Source organism: Festucalex cinctus, chromosome 21 (genome assembly GCF_051991245.1).
Source record: "Festucalex cinctus isolate MCC-2025b chromosome 21, RoL_Fcin_1.0, whole genome shotgun sequence".
In the NCBI taxonomy this organism is placed as follows: Eukaryota; Metazoa; Chordata; class Actinopteri; order Syngnathiformes; family Syngnathidae; genus Festucalex; species Festucalex cinctus.
Window position 1 is genome coordinate 15,414,473 of NC_135431.1, and position 19,295 is coordinate 15,433,767.

The 19,295-nt window shown below is 39.5% G+C and overlaps 3 protein-coding genes across 33 annotated transcripts in view; 1 reads left to right on the forward strand and 2 right to left on the reverse strand.

Annotated features, from left to right (window-relative positions):
• The window catches only part of LOC144010872 (cytospin-A-like), a 74,145-nt gene extending 67,436 nt beyond the window's left edge, over positions 1–6,709 (reverse strand). The window contains exons 1-2 of one of the 4 annotated variants that reach the window (XM_077511396.1): positions 6,414–6,709; positions 5,796–6,050 (exon numbers count right to left, since the gene is read on the reverse strand). The gene's annotated coding sequence lies outside the window, so the exon portion shown is untranslated. Of the gene's footprint in view, positions 1–4,459; positions 4,587–5,791; positions 6,051–6,413 lie in introns of those variants that run through there. The other 3 variants (XM_077511391.1, XM_077511392.1, XM_077511393.1) reach the window with 3 other exon arrangements.
• The window catches only part of dlgap2b (discs, large (Drosophila) homolog-associated protein 2b), a 67,423-nt gene extending 54,172 nt beyond the window's left edge, over positions 1–13,251 (forward strand). For 5 of the 10 annotated variants that reach the window (XM_077511388.1, XM_077511380.1, XM_077511381.1 and 2 more), the window contains 6 exons: positions 2,115–2,473; positions 3,560–3,645; positions 3,736–4,142; positions 5,593–5,684; positions 7,089–7,247; positions 7,315–13,251. In XM_077511388.1, the coding sequence (XP_077367514.1) occupies positions 2,115–2,473; positions 3,560–3,645; positions 3,736–4,142; positions 5,593–5,684; positions 7,089–7,247; positions 7,315–7,530 (1,319 nt within the window). In that variant the 3' untranslated portion in view covers positions 7,531–13,251. The remainder of the gene's footprint in view (positions 1–2,114; positions 2,474–3,559; positions 3,646–3,735; positions 4,143–5,592; positions 5,685–7,088; positions 7,248–7,314) is intronic. The other 5 variants (XM_077511389.1, XM_077511384.1, XM_077511385.1 and 2 more) reach the window with 2 other exon arrangements.
• Positions 13,252–14,460: 1,209 nt separating this feature from the next.
• The window catches only part of ptprk (protein tyrosine phosphatase receptor type K), an 84,051-nt gene continuing 79,216 nt past the window's right edge, over positions 14,461–19,295 (reverse strand). For 11 of the 19 annotated variants that reach the window (XM_077510077.1, XM_077510083.1, XM_077510084.1 and 8 more), the window contains 5 exons: positions 18,096–18,227; positions 17,889–18,014; positions 17,631–17,794; positions 16,514–16,649; positions 14,461–16,176 (listed from right to left, as the gene is read on the reverse strand). In XM_077510077.1, the coding sequence (XP_077366203.1) occupies positions 16,123–16,176; positions 16,514–16,649; positions 17,631–17,794; positions 17,889–18,014; positions 18,096–18,227 (612 nt within the window). In that variant the 3' untranslated portion in view covers positions 14,461–16,122. Of the gene's footprint in view, positions 16,177–16,513; positions 16,650–17,630; positions 17,795–17,888; positions 18,015–18,095; positions 18,228–18,582; positions 18,601–19,295 lie in introns of all 19 variants that reach the window. The other 8 variants (XM_077510076.1, XM_077510078.1, XM_077510074.1 and 5 more) reach the window with 1 other exon arrangement.

Consider the following 19,295-nt stretch of genomic DNA (forward strand, 5'->3'; position numbering starts at 1 on the left):
CCATTGGCAGTTCCACGTGTCCGTATTTATATTTCTTATTAGGATGCTAGGTTTGTTCTCTTGTTGCCGCCTATATAGTTGGCATAGTCTCCACTTTTCAAGACATGCAGTCTTGAAATGGCAGCGGGTCGTTGTGGAGAGATAATTACATCAGGAGCAAGAATAAGGTTGTTATTTTGTCTTTAGTTGCTGACCTACAGTGGACTGACGAGGGTTTCTTTCGAAACTGGTCAAACACTCTCTAGTGAACATCCATTAGAATGGGTCTAAATCTAAATAATTATTGAAAGCTGAATTCACACTCCTCTATTAGGTGCTAGCAGGACAATTTAGCCGAGCAACAGGCACATTCGGTAGCAATGACATTCAGGTTGATTTATTCCTGACACAACCTCTCCAGTGTCTGTTGACTGAACTGTGCAGCAAACAATCACATTCAAACACGCGCAGACGGAACAGGCAGCACAAAAGGACGGAATGCCACAACCAATCTTTCAGCTCAATTAGTAAAGGCTTTGGTCTCTTAATGATGTGCTTCAATTGAGGGCCCTTGGGGATTAAATGCTCAAGTGAGGTCAATGACATGAAATGGTAACAAACAAAACAATTTGGCAGAAATAAGCTCGGTTACATTACATCTAAAAGTTCACTTTGAATTATTTGATGACAAATCCGTGCGTGGTCTTTCGTTTGCAGCATTCAGCTGGTGGGCAACTCTGTATGTAGCAAGTTCAGCGTTGAAATGAAGTCAGATGGCTGGAAGATGTATAAATAGACCGTGTGGTGTTTCATATTGCCTGAGTCACAAAGCTTCATTTTGGAATCCACCCACCGTCTCCTGCAGCACTGCAGCCCCTTCAAGTTGGAAGGAAGTCAAGTCTGCGATGGGATTTGCCTTAACAGAATTCTCCTGTTTTTTTTGCACTTAATTAGCTCTGAGCCAAGCAGTCTGCATCCGTGTGTGTGTGCGTGTGTGAGAGAGTGTGTCGAGTGCTGTGACTACACCTGTTAACACTAATGTATGTGTTTTAGCAGGCAACAGATTGCCTCATTCTTACGTTATGTCCATTTTCAACAGCATATGAATTCATGACTGTCAGGCGAATACTAGGGATAGACTGATTATCGGCGCCGATATTTGGCATTTTTACATGATAGCATAACATTTTACGAATCTGAAGGCAAGATAAAGCTGGTAGCTCACTGAGTGGTGAATGCTTGCGAACGTAACAAATTTAGGGTTTTCATCAGGATTTGTAAGATGTTCACAAACAGTTTTTACTTGTCGCAAAGACATGAACATATTCAGACAATTTTTTCACCGTCTGCGAAGATCTTTTGGAACATTTTACGAACCTCGATGAAATCCCCAAATTAGCTACCTTCGCATGCATTTGTTGCTCAGTGAGATACAGGGAACTTTTCATTGATTGATTTATTTAAATTTCCATTTTATAAAAACAAACAAAAAAATGATGCTGACACTGGGAACTCCCTACACTTTTTTTTTTTTTTAAATTAAAAAGAAAAAAAAAAAAAAAGAAATTATGTTGAAACTGGAAAACTACTTCCAGTAGAAAACTTGGGAAAATTCTACGCTAATATTTTCTCTTTTACTGCAAATTACTACGAATAATCGGTATCGGCCTTGAAAAAAACATACCAGTCTATCACTAGCTAAAACAGCTTTTTACAAGTTTTTTTTTCTACTAACTTTCAGAATTAATTTGCGCTCTGGAAGTACATAAAAGGTTTTAAAGTGTAAAAATAGTACTGTTACTTTAAGTAATCCCGTGGAGTTACCCAAAAGTCAGTTCTATGAGTTCCATCTTGATGACTCCCACTCAACTTTCATTTGCACTTGATAGGGCAACAATCCTCTTTTGACCTTCATTTCACTGCCCCAGTAACCGCACACATTTTCCACTCAGGTGCTTTGCAACCTACAGAGCAACATCTCCCCAGTCACTTTTACCTAAAAGTTCCCATCATGCTTTTCAGTCGCTTGCCTGTAGCCTCTGGGTATTCTTTTTTCCATTGCGTTTTGGTTTGTATTCATTTTCTACCCTTGTTTTGCCTTGTCCTCGTCCTGTCATCCTGCTTGTGCTATCCAGCGGTGTCATATCCTCCTAGTTTCAAGAAGACCCCACCTCCTGTGCCCCCGCGCGCCACCACCAAGCCTCTTATCTCTGTGACAGCCCAGAGCAGCACCGAGTCCACCCAAGATGCCTACCAGGAGGGGAGGCAACCGCGGGGCGGTCTGTGGGCCACCGACAGCCTGGGACGGCCCATCTACAGCTCCATGGACAGCTTGGACAGCTCCAAGGCGGTCACGATGGCCATGGAGTCGGCGGCGCCCAAGAGGCACGCGTCTTTGGGCAGCCACAGCTCCATCCAGACATGCGACAAAGCCGTGTTGGTATCCAAGGCGGAAGAGTACCTCAAAACCCCCAGATCCTCTATCGGGATACAGGTATGTGCACCATAACGACCTAACCGTCACGGTTATGGTTGTCTTGAAACTTGGGTTCATAGGTGCAAGATGTTTCCAGTCAAACGTTGGTTAAAACCTTATTTAAAATCAGATGTCCATTGGCTTTAGAACTAGTGCATGTAGACATAGCCAAGAGGGTGATTCTTGGTCAATTTGACTTGAATCTCCATTAGGGATGGGCATACAATAACCACCCTAGTCAATAACCACCCTAGTCAAGTCTGTTTGATTCAACTGGCCATAACTAACTTGCATGTTGTTCTTTTTAGACCACAAACTACAGTAGAGCGACTCAACAGTGCCTCTGTTTGTTGCATCCAAGTAGTAGTGTACTCCATTTTCCCTCAGTTGGTTCAAGACCAGATTCATCCACAATCCATTCTAGGCAACTGGCAGAATTCTTCATGAGCCATTCATTAAAATGTCGAAATTGACTCCTCAAACTTTTCTATGCTTTACTATAAGGTTGAAATTTCAGTAGTCTTAGAGTCAGGTTTTTTTTCCCCCCTGAAGATAAAGGTATTATCTTCTAAATCTAAAGGACCAAGGCCAGATCCTGAGCAGATTTATCAAATCAGATCCAGAAGGCCAGGTCCAGATATAGGGCATAAAAGATCCACAACGCCTGGTCGGAAGGACCACAAGACCAGATCTTAACTAGCTCTAGGGGACCAAGGTCAAGTCCTGACCAGGGATATCAGACAAGGTCCAGAAAGCCATGTCCAAACTGGGGATAATCCAGGTCCAGAATACTAGATCTAGAAAACCAGGTCTTGACCAGTTTCAGAAGGTAAGATCCTAACTTCTAAACATACTCATTTACCTGCCAGTTGAGTAGAAGGCGAAGCACCTGTGACTAAACCCAAACTGTGGCAGGGTTTTACTTTCTGGATCTGGATTTGCCACCTCGGATGGCTAGTGCAATTCTGAACCGGTTCCTAAAGAGAAAATATAAGCCACGGCACAGTAAAAGAATGACGTGTGGAAAAATTTCAAGCTGCTCTTTGGAATTGTAGACACGTTTGTTTATATCCTGTTTGTCAAGTTGTGCCATCTCTTCAACAGGTGGAAACTGTGACAGACTCTGAGACTGAAAGCAAAGGCCTTCCTCAGTTTCACTCTATAGGTATCCAGGTGGAAGATCACAAAAGGTATGCGGCACTTTCCTTTTCGTCAAATGTGACAATGACTTGCAACCATGTCCTGGATTTGTACGTCAATAATAATTGTATGACGTTTAGGCGCGGGCGGGTCAAGCGCTCCAACAGCGTTACCACCGCAGTGCAGGCCGACATGGAGCTGGAGGGCTTCCCCTCCATGGAAGATAAGGGTCTGCAGTTTGGTGGCGCTTTTGGTCGCCACTCTGAGCCAAGCACCCCCACGCAGTACGGCGCCATCCGCACGGTGCGCACGCAGGGCTTGTTTAGCTACAGGGAGGACTACCGGGCCTCCAGCGGGCCCCCCAGCCCACAGCCTGAACCCTGGCTGGCCGAACCCAGCCTGGAGGCCAGCGAGACGGGTCGAGTGTCTCCTTTTCGCAGGGACGGCGGATGGTTCATGCAGCTTCTTCACAATGAATCCAAAAGGATGGAGGGATGGTGTAAAGAGATGGAGAGGGAGGCAGAGGAGCATGATCTGTCGGAGGAGAGTGAGCATCTCTCTTTTTGATTTGTCTTATAACCACGTTTGTTGAAGGACAACTGGCAGCATCCTTTATTATCAGAGTGAATACTATGAATTAGGGATAGACCGATTATTGGGTCGAGTATCGGTGCCGACATTTGGCATTTTGACAAATTTCGCACCGGCCTTTTCATGAATTTGAAGGCCGATAAAGCTGGTATCTCACTGGGGCAGTGAATGCTTGCAAATGTAGCAAATTTTAGGTTTTCATCAGGATTTGTTATGTTCTGAGGTTGGATCCCAAAAGCACAGACACAAATACGATTTTAACTCTTTACTCACATAACATCGAGAGGCGTAGAACAAACTTGACTAGACGAGAAACAATGAGAATGCAAAGAGAATCACGAGACGCTAAGCTAACTTGGGCTGTGGAGATGCACAGAGGAACAGAGTAATAATCCGACAAACGCACACTTCTCGGTTTGGCTTAAATAGACAGTCAATTGATCAGATTGGCTGTGGTGACATGGCATTATCCGATTGGCTGTTGACCAAGTAAAGGGATGAAAGATTCTTGACATCACATAGCCCCTGACATCACATACCGTTTTTACAGTCGAAACCAGATGATTGTTACATCAGTTCAAAACAGACACTTGACCTCACGGTCATGACCCAAATATAACCCTTGCATTACCCAAACTTAACCCTGGCATGACCCAGTCATGACATTTGTCAGATGTTCACAGACAGTTACTTGTTGCAAAGAATTTTTTAACATATTCAGACACTTTTTCACCATCTGCAAAGATATTTTGAAACCTTTTACGAACCCTGATGGAAACTCCCATTTAGCTACTTTCGCATGCATTTGTCGTTCAGTGAGACACAGGGAACTTTTCATTTATGATTTTGATGATAGTGACACTATACAATTTTTATTAAAAAAAAAAAAAAAAAAAGAAAGAAATTATGCTGAAATTTCAGAAAATTTATTTACAGTAGAAAACTTAAGGGAGCTATTTACTTGCTTAGTTTTCAGTTTTCTTAACACATGATGACCCTTGAAGCTCCCTGCAATTTTTGTTATAATTTGTAAATAAAGCTGTCTATTCTTTATATGTTTATTCTTGGCAAAGGTTTTTTTTTTTTAATTGACACTAATGTTTTATATTTTACTGTACATGAATATCGGCTTGAAAGATCAGTGATCGGCCTCGTTGACTACTAATAATCAGTATCAGCCCTGAGGGAAAAAAAAAAACAAAACACATCGTCTATCACTACTATGAATGAATTAAGATTAAAAACTGTAGGTATTGTTAACATTGTTCATTTCTAATTAAGTCCTCTGTATAATGCCCCCCTAAGCAATTATTTTATTGTTAATTGTATCCATATTAAATCAGATATGTACAGTAGTCAAAAGACACTTATTTGTGTTGATGTTGTTAAAATCTTTCTGTTTGCAGTTCTAGGGAAAATCCGGAGTGCGGTGGGAAGCGCTCAGCTGCTAATGTCCCAAAAGTTTCAGCAGTTTTACTGGCTGTGTCAGCAAAATCTGGTGAGTGATGGACAACAAAAGCTTTATGTACTGTAGCAAATCCCCTCAGTACCGGACAACATGCTTTTAATTTGCTTCTTAGAGAGTTGCATGATGGGTAAACGTACCTACCCTTCTTTTCGCTCCCTGCCTGAGCTTCGAGAATCGTGTTCGCCCTCCAGCAAAAGACTGCAGCAATCAATAGAGAAACGGTCCCTCCGCCGCCGTCGAGGCCTCTGAAAACGAAAGGGGAATTCCAATCGGAAGGACTTAGCCCTTCCATTAATGCACATAGGCAGCAGTTTGAATTGGGCCTCTGAGTCTGAATAATGGACTGCCACTGCATTCTGTCCTCATGTCCCCATACCACACCCAGGCCCGCAATGGCTGCAGGGGGGAAAAAACAAAACAAAACAAAACACTATACATTTATATAGACAATAAATCTGTCAGTGAAAACTAAAATGTTTACTTATTGTAGTTGTTGCCTGCAGTGGTGGAAAACTACAGTGCACTGAATATACTGAGAAACGTTTAACACTTTTGGTTATCACATTTTCCTCCAGAAGAGTTTAAACATAGTCATATAACATGACTTTATGCTATCATTATTCATTAGCAATGAGCACAATTCATTAACAGGTCTCCACACACTGTAGCTACAGTATCATTCAATCCTAAAACTACTGAAAATTGACCATAAAAACAATTGTGAAATACATAAACTTGAAAGACGAATACTGTACTCACCGAGACAGAAGCCACCATTTTACGTCCTTACGTAGAGCTTAATTAATGTTGTGAATACATACATCCGCAGTCGGAGCCAATGTTTACAACAAGAATGTCAAGGTATTCATAAAAGCTTAGCGACTAGTATAAGCAGGACTAAAAATTCATTAATTACATTGTTTGTTGAAAAATAAAGTGTGAAATACGATTCAAAATATATAATGAACAACAGGTGCAAGTTTGGAAAAGAAATATTTCCACTACTTGGACCAACGAATCAAATGCCGTTTTTTTCCCTAGTCACACTAGTACTGTAAAATAATTGGCTGACGTACATGTCAGTCATTCTATTCAGCGCTTTGATTGGTCACATTAAGACATTATATACAAACACCTGACATGTAAATTGTAAACGAGTGTTTTTGTCCCTGACGACAGATTAAAAAATATATTTTGACGAAAAGTGACATTGTTGTTTTACAAATTATGCTTTAATTTTAGTTTAATGTGTGGCTATTAAAAAATATATATATTTGTAGTTTCTCCCCACGTAATCAATGATGTGAAGTACTATTAGTGCTTGACTGCCCCCTAGCGGCAGTTAAGGTGAAACTATCATGACTGTTTCTAGCGTTTGAGGTCAAACATTGCCAATAAAGTGTGTTTCTTCTTTGTGTTTTGTTTTAAAACAAGGACCCAAGCGCCATGCCCAGACCCACATCTCAGGACCTGGCCGGATTCTGGGACCTCTTGCAGCTTTCCATTGAAGACGTCACTGCCAAATTTGAAGAGCTGCAGCAGATCAAGAGCAACCAGTGGCAGGTGGTGGAGAGTGGAAGAGAAGAGAAGAAGGTATCAGAAATTTTAAACCTGCCAAAACACTGATATGTGATCCCGTGATGTTCTTGTCTTCCCCAAGGATCGAAAATGGATCCCTCCTCTGAGCAAGAGGCCCACCAGGGGACGCGGCGGCGTGATGCGGGAGCGATCCTTGGACCTCCAGGACCGCCAGCGCCAGGAAGCCCGCAGACGGCTGATGGCCGCCAAGCGAGCGGCGTCGTTCAGACAGAACTCGGCCACCGAGCGGGCCGACAGCATCGAGATCTACATCCCGGAAGCTCAGACGAGGCTTTGAGGTCCACGGATTCGCTTCACCGTTTGGTTTCCATCCAACACCAGCTCTCCGGCATCACATCTCGCTTCCGTCGGCCATTTTAAGATGCGTTGCCGTTCTCTGGGTTCTTACGCTTTATAGTCTTTTATTTAAAAAAAAAAAAATGGAGCCTCCAAATTAATTCAACTCCTAATTGTGAGGGGTGTGGTGCTTGCAGCGAGCTTGAACAAACGTTCCCCCTTCATTTATCACTGGCTCATGAAGAGCCTGGAAGATGAGCTGCTATTGCCCCAAAATCAACACCTGATTTCTATAATTTTGCTGCCCATTGTAAGTACACTTATCAGACTTCAAAACTACTGTTTCATCCATTCGACTCATGGAACTGATTTTTTTTTTTTTTCTTGTTTGCTGCTGGATGCAGAACACATTCGCCTACGAACTAAAGAAGTTTGCGGAAGAGGGGAAGTGCGGAACAAAGCATTTTTTTTGCGCCTTATGATATTCATGTTTGTATTTCCAAGGGAAATGTAGTTTATGACGCTCACGTGATTAATGTTGCAGTTGAATTGCAAAGGACAGTTTGTTTTTCCATTTGACGTGACTGATTTCGGATATTGTGACAAATTCATCGCAATCTGCATTTTAGTATCGATGGGGATCGTTGGTTGATTTAACGGAGGATTTGTATCGGTTGATTAGGGCATGCTTCTGCGCTGCGACATTTAGCTACGATTACACACACACGCACACACAAAAAAACAAAACAAAAAGAAGAAGACAGGCGCAAATGACACTTTAACACTGGTCAGTTACTATCGTAAATGGTGCTGCTTTTTACTCTCCAAGTGTTGTCCTTAACCCGGGCCTACGCGCACACAGACACACTCAAGGACTTTTTAAAAAACAACATGGTGCCCGTTGTATCTCCGCGCTGGTGTGTGTGTGCGTGTGTGTGCTCCATTGTGACGTTAGGAAGGATCATCTTTGCAATGCGCTCGCCTTTCAAAGTGCAGTCGAGGGGAAACAAGTCACTGCTAGCTAAAGCAGCAGATGTGAACGCACGTTATTGTTTGTGATAACCAAACAGCTTCACAATTATTTGGATAATAGGCCACACTATCTTTACTTAACTATACATTTTTTTCCCCCTAACAGTTATTTTTGTTGTCTATTATGCTGGTGGACTTGTGCTGTGCTAACACTAGCATTAGCATGTATTTAACACCCTCAAGTCGCGAATGCGAAATGGGAGAGGCCTAGGAGTAAATTCAAAGCATTTACTACAAATAATATTTGAAATTTAAACAGATTTTTGTGTGTGTGCTGCTTTGACGAGGCAAACATCTCTTATCTCATTACTGAATGGCCCCCAAGCCATTTAGCATATTAGCAGCTAGCTAACTGTGATTACAGACACCTAGACAGCTTCATAATCATTTACATGCTTCACTGGCTTATAAAAAGAAGTTTCTATTTCATTCCTATGGCAACCACAGAGCTGTTACTCGTGTCAATAGTTTGTTGTAATTGGTGGACCAGCCGGGAGAGCGTTAGCGCTAAATGCTGTAGGAAAACCACTGCCAGTTTTGGCTCATGACAGTGGATAAAGCGTTTACAGTATCCCTCACAAATGTAGCGTGGAGCCTGCGTAACAAAAACGTGGAAAATATTATTTCAATTTGCTTTCATGTTAGTAACTAGCAACTGCATATCACTTCTATGATATTGGTGGAGTAGCTAGCTAGGTCAATTTTCAAGTCTATTTGTGTTAACTACAGTGCCAAATGTGTATAATATCTTTCAAAATTTTAAAATGGGAACAATTATCCCTTAAAGGAGACTTAACTTAAGTCATAAAATGTCCCCAAGATAATTTGCACATTAGTATAAATGCACTTAAACTGACTTTTTTTTTTTTTAAGCATTTATGGGTTGAACGGATTTGGTCTTTTTAAATCAATTCCTTTTGAGGTTTTACAGTATTTGCGAATTACTTTATTTTAGGTCAGATGGTGGGCTGGATCAAAGAATCTTTGGGGCCTTATTTGGGCCATGCAGCATATATTACCCACCTGTGTTAATGAAAGAAAACACCACAAACAATTTTAATTTGATTATATAATAATGAATATAAATTACACATGAACATCAGATGTTGCTTTTGAATTCTGGTTCAACAGAGTTATTATTTGAGGGAGAGAAAAAAAAATGACAGGACCCTTAGAAAAATTAAAAAATAATTGAACTGAAGTGTGCATTATTTTGCTATCCATTTTTTTTTGTTTTTTTTTGTTTTTGTCATCAATGGAATGGGATGGGAGGGTGGCGGATGTTAGCTGTCGATAATCCCCCCCTTCAGGTGACCCCCCCAATAACACCACGCTGCTTATGGGATATTGCTTAATGCGAAGGGCTACCACTTTAATACACGTATCTGACAATAACAAAGTTGCTCAATGACCTTTAATTATACAGTGGTGCCTTGAGATGCCAGTTCCTGTGAAGAAATCACAACACTCATATCTCAAGCAATCTTAATTTGTTCCAGCCTTCGCAAAAAAAAAAGATTATAATAAGGAAAATAGCACTCTAATATTGTACTTTATAAAACCAAAATAAAAATATACATGGAATAAATAGAATGTAAAGAATTAAACAGTTTGTATTTCATGACGAATGACAGACGCTATGTGTTAGCTCGTCGATGGTGTTTTTCATTGGGTGTTAGCATTTAAGCTAGCAGCAAAGTTTGTTTGTGGTTGTGTAATTCTCTTTGTTTACTTTTTTTCCCACTCAAGGCACCACTGTACTGCATTTCAAAATCTGCCATCTCATATTACTGCTACTACGAAAAATTATGATGTTGGAAAAAAGGAAATGTAATATCATATGTGTTATCAATAGCAAGATTATTATCTCCAATTGCTTGAAACGTTTCTATTTCTTGGATATGTGATTGGGCGACTAATGAATTGCATCACACACACACACATCAGTTCTAGGACAACAACTACCTATTTGAGCAGATACGTGTGTGCGTGTGTGTATTTGTAGTGCCGTGTATTGAGGAATTTACAGGGTTAAAAAAAAAAAAAAAAAAGTGCACCACCACTGCATGTGTGACTTGCACATTTAACGTAACTGGTATCATGCGGGGCTATTAGAATATATAATCATGATATCATATTTGCATAATGAAGATGACACCCAAATATATTTGCTACATGAGGGGGCTTTGGCAACTTCTGTACATGACAATTTCTCAGGTGCCTTAAAGAGTCGATGTGCATGTTGATGGCTGCTGCTGCTAATTCCTCTTAGCGTTACAAAGGGCTGCAAACTGGTTGGAGGCAGACCTGCCCCGATGGGGTCTGCCCATTCTGCTTTAGTAGGAGAACGCAACATTCAAATTCATAATTCATCCTGTGTCACGGCAGTCAGGAGAGTGGAAAGGTTTTGACTTTTTGACTGATAATCTAATTAGAAATTTTATTTAGTTAATTATTTATTTTTCCCCACTATGGAGCAAGCCACCAAAAGATTTTTATTTATTTTATTTTTTTCTGGGACAGAAACAAATGTCGTTTTTACATAACTATTTTTAATATCTAGAAAATTCTATTGCCGTTCACCACGTGCTATAAAAAAAAGAAAAAGAAAAGCGTTAAATAGCGTTAGCTGGTGGTAAAATAATGTTAGTTATATTGAAAAATGTAGATTCGTTTTTAGTATATGAAGGAGTATTATTGTGGGCACATGGAAAAGAAAAATTAAATTTAGTGAGATTTATTTATTTATTTATTTTTTTGTCAACAGTCAATTGCCATTTTTGGAGAATCAAAGTCATAATATGAGAAAATAATTTAACTAATGATTTAAAAAAAATCGATAATTTTATGAGCATAATGTTTAAATTCTAAAAAAAAAGTGACTTTCAAAAAAATACAAAGTGGCTATTTTTTAAATTTTATGTGGAAAAAAGTAATTTCATGAGAATTGGTAAATTAGGGAAAAAAGTTAATTTTTAGGGGAATAAATTAAATTTACAAGAATACTGTCGGAATAATGTGAAAAAAGTTGCACTCAGTTTTTTCAATTTAATTTATTTTATTTACTTTTAAAACATTTATTCTCGCAGCAGACTTTATTTACTATTCTTAATTCTTGTAATACGGTATTATATTCATAATCTGTTGCCCCTTAATTTGTTAAATCACTTGTATCTCAAATTATCTTTCCCCATTAAACTGAATGGAAAAGCTTTGCATCCATTACAGCCCCACCACTTAAAAAAAAAAAAAAAAAAAAAAAAGGTGCTTTATAGTAAGAAGTACATCTTTCAATAGTATTGTACTGTATTAATAAACTAAATGTAAAGAATGTGAACCTTTTCAAATGACATTTTCTCGACTTAAGTCAATGAGCATTGGCGCTAATGGAACTAGCGCCACTGTTAATGCTAGCGCTATTATCTCATGTATGGCGTTTTGCATTGTGTGTTAGCATTTAAGCTAGCACTTATTGAGATTTGGTTCTAGAGGAGTCGTGGCTCGGAAGTAACATACGATTGCGTACTATGCAGTATTAGTGTGTTTATGTATTTGAGGAGGATGGTGTTTTAATGATTTCGCTTTTTAAATCAACCTACTTCGACATGCTAATTGCATCAACGAACACCACATCAGAGTTTGAACTGGTGCTCAATCTATGGAATTATTATTATTATTTTTGGTTCATTCAGACAATCGACACATGCATGCCCGCACACGCTCGACAGAATCCCAACCGGATCATCTCTGGATCGATCTTTAATTAAGAATCTTTCTTTTCCTCCCTTGTTTTGTGCACTGCAAAGATGTCCTTCACTTCTTGTGCTCTCTCTCCTCATAAAATCATGGCTGACGTCACCCGATTGTTGACACCCGGCTTTATCTGCTCTTCAAGCAATAAGCTTAGTTTACATGGCTTAATATCCGGGTGTTAATTCATTTTTTTTTTTTAATCACCCCACACTGTTTTTAGAACAATACTTATGTCACCGTTTCCCACTCGCTTTAATATTTATTTATCTTTAAAAAATATAATTATGAGGCGGGAGAATGGTCACACTGTTGTTTGCCTTTGGTGGAGAAGTGTGTCGTGTTGTGGACGTTGGTATGTTTAAAAATAATGATTTTTTTTTTTTTTTAAAGGCCTTTTAAGGGTTATGAGAAATGTGACGGCGTAAAAGATGGTTATTGTTATTCTATTTTGAAATGAGGATGATATAAATGCCAAATATTATGTATTTGTATAAAATATATACATATATAAATATATATATAATATATGCCTAATTTGAATGGAAATATTTGACGCGCTTGACCATGTTTTTGTTGACTTCTTTTGTCCACATGATTTTATAGGCTCTTCAGATAGCATGCAGGGTAGTGAAAATGAATGTATTATTTAGTGTTTCATTGCTGGTCAGTATTACAGCATTCTACCGATTGGTTAGTGTTTATAAGATTCTTTTCAAGATGAATATTTCATTTGCGAGGTTTCTTTAGCCCGGGCACATTTACCGTAAGATTTCTTTTTTTTTTTTCTTTTTTTTTAATGCAAGTTTAGGATTCAACAATTCATGTCATTTTTTTTATTTGACTTCTTGCTTTTGTGTTTAAAAGTATAATTTGACTCTTTAAACTACTGCCATCCACCATGTGTAAATAAAGATGCAAATTAAACTTTTTGAAGAAAGCAGCGGGGTTGTGAGACATTTGCTTTTTGAGTGCGATGAGAATGAACCCTGCGGGAAAGGGAAACGGGGATTATTTCTTTTATTTTTTATTTATTTATTTTTTAATTAGTTTTTAGAACCACCCTGGAAACTTGGATTCATTCTGGACAAAATACTAACTTTTTACTGTTGAAAATAGCTCAATGAGTCAAGTATGCCTTAAATATTGTATGCAAGTAATACACGTTAAAAAAAATTAAAATAAAGAAAACTAATACTGAAATTAACTAAAACTAAGCATTTTTTAAATAACTAATATTACAAATAATTTATTTTTAGTTATTTAAAAAATGCTTAGCACTAAAAATAACTATTATTTTTAGTTATTTAATTAAAAAAATGCTTAAGTTTTAGTTTCTTTATTAGTTTTCTTTCTTTGCTTTAACGTGTATGACTTGCGTGCAATATTTAAGGGATACTTGACTCAATTGAGCCATTTTCAACAGTAAAAAGTTGTTATAGGTATTTTGTCCAGAATGAATCCGAGAACTACATTATTTTGTGTGTACAAAACCTTTAAAAACTTTTTACCAATTGCTGTCGACTGAAGATGACATCAGCTGTGCTGAGGAAGGAGAGGTAACGACCAATCACTGCTCACCTATTTTCTGGGTTTGGTCAGCAAACTGAGCCATGATTGGTTATTACCACTGATCTGAATATATGACTGGATAGCCGATAGGCCAAGACTCTTGAGGTCGCCATATTGCTCTTCCCAAGAAACGTTTCTCGGCATACGATCCTTATACATTTACAGTATCAAAATTGGAGTACAGTTAGTAAAAAGCATGATTTATTTATTTTTCATCTGTACGTATACCGTATAGTTCACACAGTAGTCTGCTCGTGAGATGGGAGGAGCAAGATGGTCGCCCTGTGACCTCGACGGTTTGCACAACTAAAATAACCTTGGACAGGAGAAGTGTAGTGAGTCAGGTAGTAACCAGCAGCCGACGGGCAAGGGATGTGACAAATAGCCAATAGAATAGGACAGGAGAACGAGTCAGGCAACCTGTGGAGAAGAATGGGACTGGTAGCTAATAGCACAGGATAGAACAGGACAGGTAAGGGGCCAGGAAGTAGTCAAACCTGGTTGATTTGTTTTTTTTCATGTTTGTTGTGTGCGTGTTCATCAAATTAAGAGCCTTTTTGAAGTAGTGGTCTTTTTTTTTTTTTTATTACAGCAAAGAAGCCAAACATTACAGACAATAATTATGAATATTGAACTTTATATTCAGACTGGCTTGGCAGCAAACGTCACTCAACTGTTGACCATGGCCACTTTTTTACTGGAACGATGCATTTCTTTGCTTTATTAGTGATGCGACTCACTAAATCCGTTGTTTCACTATTGCTTTACATCCTTTTGTTTTTTTAACAAAAAACAAACAAACAAAAAACAGGAACATAAAAAACAATTTAGGTTCCACCAAGAGAATTAACATTAAACATTTGTTTGTACAAACAAAGAGATGACGTAACATTTCATCTGTCCGTTAAATCTCAACTTTGAACGTACTATTTACAGGATGCAACCTTGCGAGAGCCAAACATTTTATATTCTATTTGCACTTGTTTTTTATGTTTTCCCTTTGTCCTAATGAGGCTTGCGCGAAAACAAAACACGTCAGTCGGCACAAGTCAACACGGTGACGCATTCAACAAAGTTTGCTCTCCATCCAGGATGCCGCTTGAAAGAATAACTCCAAAAAAAAAAATCAAATGGAAAAAAAAATGTAGGCACGAGCGTCGCTTTCTCTGCTGGCGGGGTGGAAAACAGCTCACCCTGTTCGGACGCTGGGCCCGAATACTGCGCTGAGCACGACGGGGCTGCTTTGCACCAAAGAAAGCGCAGTAACGTCACAGACTCTTTTCAAATGAAAACAAGACAATACTACAGAGTAAATACTGACAAAAAAACAAAACAAAACGAAAAAAAAACCCTAGCGTACCGCTAATGCTCCGATATACAGCTTGTTCTTCCACACTCCGCTCACTGGTGGGCCCGTTGCATCGTCGCGCTTTATGGTTTTGGCGACGGAGTGAAGAATGATTGTACTTAGAAGCAACGCAAGTAAACAATAAATACGAACAATGTGCTTCAACTGTGTACTCATATTTACATCAAGTCTTTGGCTTATGAATGAATCATCCGCGGCGGCGTAAGGAGAGAGCGAAAATAGGTCGGTAGGCCGCCAGTGCACAAAGTAAACAAAGCCAAGGGACACACGCCGTGAATGGCTCAACTGAACCAATCAGAATACTAAGCTAATTGGTAATTAGTCCTTATGTCTTTTAAGGAGCTCATTCAGTGTGATGAATTGAAAGTGTGTCGGGCCCAGCCCTGGATTACAACAATTAAACTCAAACGTGTTGACTTTACTCAATACTAAAAAAAAATAAAAAATAAAAAAATAAAAAAATCAACATACAAAAAAAGACGCAAATACAAATAAAAATCACATTTCTTTTGACTACAAGTTTCTTCTTCATGACAAAACCAAAAGCCGAATAATACTCAACATGTAAACGTTCTTCGACGTCCGTCTCTTGCGGTTATTTGACGTGTTTATTGTGTTTGACCCAAAAAAAAAAGAACATCGTGATGGCGATCACTTGAAGCTGGTGGCAGTTATGGAGCGCTGGGGCGTGTCTCAGAGACGGAACATTGTTGACTTGTGGCCCCCCTTGCATCCAGGGGCCCACTGGCACTCAAGAAGCTGTACAAGTTCAGCATAAAGGAGGTTCAAAGTCTCCTCAGCTCATGTACATGACGGGGCGAGGGACTTTTTTTTTGTAAATCTGCTCTCCTTCGCCATTTTCCGACATGTTTAGGAGGACTCGATGAACTCCAGCGCAAGGTCGTAGCAGAACCTGTATTGCTCCTGGAGACGCAAAAACATCACAAATGTTATATTTACGACTACTGCTACTTTCATTTAGTCAATGTTGTCCACATAAGACAAAATATGGGCAGCTCACATTTTTGAAAAAATACATCTTTTATTATATTAATATTATTATTATTATTATAAATTGTTATCCATGTTTCTAAACTACTGCAAAAACTATCAGTAAAACAATAATTTACATTCAACTTTTAACATTAAATATTTATATTAAATGAATATTTTCTAAATTATTCCCAATGATAAGACAGATAAATTCTTATCATTTTTTTCTACTTTTAATCAAAAGCGCCAACGGAGTGTTTGTACTCACCGGAGCGTCCACCATGTTGGGCTTGCTGTTCCTCAAGGTTTTGACGGCGTGGAAGACGTCGACCACGCTCTGCCTCTTGGCCATCTCGCACACGATGCTGCTGGCGCAGAACACGCCACTGCGCCCGCCGCCGTTCCTTTACAGACACACCGTGGGAGTTAGGTTTTGATCGGTTTTTATTGTGCGTGTGCAATGTCTTCCATTTCTTGACTATGACCGTAGTTCATAAAAGGTGAAAACAATTTTGGTTGAAAAAAAAATAAAACTATGGAAAACAGCATTGTCATGTTTATATAGGATATTATAACATTATGTTTCCCTGAATACACACAAAAAAATAACAATAATAACTAGACTAAGTGCAATTTCTGGAGAAATTGCGCGGGAATACTGAAAGCTGAATGCTAATAGCTGTATGCTAAGATTTGAATGCATCTGGAATGCTTTTGAAGTAAATTGAGAGCTAAATTATGAAATTACAACTTCCTGGTTACTGTACAAGGCACTTTACCAACTGTGCCACCGAGCAGTATCTGACATGATGATGACAAGTTATATGTATGGAAGTGGGCGTGGAAAGTTCAATGACTGTCCCATTGAAAATGAATGGGGAAAAGTTGATATTAAATGTTAAATTGTGCAAATACTGTAAGTAATGTGGAATCAGACTATATAGACCCCGGAGAGGCGTGAATTTTTGAAGCTAGATGAAATTTGAACAATGTAAATTGGAAGTATTATGTGGGAGTTGTGAGGCGACAAAAAAAGTGTGGAGAATAAAAATCACAATAACATAATTAGGAAGAACACACGTTCTGGAACAGTATTTGTCATAGTGTACCACATGTATGCCCTCTAGTGGTAACACTAGGAATCACTGAATTAAATGTTAGAATGTTACAGAGCACAGTTGTTTTAAACTGTTTTGTTTATTATCTCGTATCTCAGAAACATTTTTGGTGTAATAAAAACAAAAACAATGTTCTACAGTTGGCTCCCAGACAAATAAATATAGAATAAATAAAAAATAAAATAAATTAAAAAATAAAATAAAAAATAAAATAACTCAGCTATTGAAAAAAAAAACAAATCCAGCAAATACCGAGTGTTTACTCACAGGCAGTGTACGATAGTTCGTCCCTCTCCCTCCTCTCCCTCACGCTGCCACTGGTCCACCTGCAGGATGAGCTTGAGGAAGGAGCGCTTGGAGGCCGGGACCTCCCTGTGACCCGCCCAGCCCAAGTACTGGAACTGCCGAACCATCAAGTAGCCTTCCTGAGGCTAACAGGGCAACGGATCGCCATAGTCAAGACACATACACCCACACGTTGATGATCAATACAACTGGCGTGCGTGTGAGTGAGTGAGTGCTCACCCTGGTGAGGTTGCAGACTCTGAACAGCCTGCTGATCACATCGCAGTCCATCGAGCAGGACATACATTCAACTTGGACGGGCCCGTAGCGCAACATGCCTTCTTCTGGCCAGTACTGGGGACATCCCTGCATGTGGAGATGATTCCGCATTCGATGAGGTCAAACACATTCAACGGTTGTTGCGGCGATGTGGACGTCACAGCGTACCTGCGCTAGGTCGATCTCATTGAGCATCACCAGACTGGTGCACCCGTAGTCGTAGACCAGGCGCCAAAAGTCTTTGACCGTGTTGGGCAGAGGGTGCTGGGTGACGATGAAGGCCGCCGGCTGTCTGTAGCTCTGAAAGTAAACGGCAGACAGGAAAGGTCAGACGTGCGCACGGTTAGATCGGAGACACTTGCCGCTCTCTCACTCGGGCCAGGGCGGATCAACTATACAAGCTTCTGGATGCAAGGGGGGGCGGGTCGCATGCACCACAGACACAAACACATCGATGTCATCGTCCGTCTCGATAAACGTGTCTGAATGAACCGACGCGACGCAGCCACACGTGTGGATGGCGTGGGGAACATGAGGGGACGAGGAGGCGCGTGTGAACGCAGGCAAGACACTGAAAGGTGGTGGGACTGGTGGGAAGACAGCGAAGCCATGAAACAAATCCAGTATTGGAATATCGGAAGTGAAATCCCATTACCTGGAACTCCTCTGACAGCTTGGTTAGAGAGAGGCCAAAGGCAGGTTTAACTAAGACTGCTTTTGAACAAAACGCACTCAAGTCCATCAGGTTGAATCACAATCCTGCTACGCTTGCCTTGAAAGTTGACTTTCTTTTACTCACCATGTAAAAAGGACTGTACAAGAATTATAAGACCTCACCTCACAAGTCACACTATCCAAAAATATTCTTCATGAGAATTTAGTAGGATGGCAGGGGGGTGGGAAAAAAAACAAAACACTACCAGACATTTTATAGCGTCAGTCAACACAAACAAATAGAACCATATTCTGATTATATGTATTTAGAATTTAATTCATTCGCAATATTATGTTATATGCCTTCCCACTAGTCTAAACAGCAACCTTGGGCGCTTCAAATAAAATGTATTTGTATTATTATTATTATTAAACACAGCATCCTACTAATAATGGATGTGTGGAATATGGTGTTAAGTCACCTGTTTTTATCTATATCAGGGGGTCGCCATTTTGCCATTTGCAGTCGACTGAAAATGACATCACAGTTGTTCAGGGCTCAGGTAACGACCAATCTCGGCTCACCTGTTTTGATGAGTTTAGTCATGTGATATTTGCAAGCTGAGCCTTACTTTTGAATAATGGTTAATAGTGATGTAACAATATCCAAACATCACGATACGATATTATCACGATACGATATTTAAAAAAAGA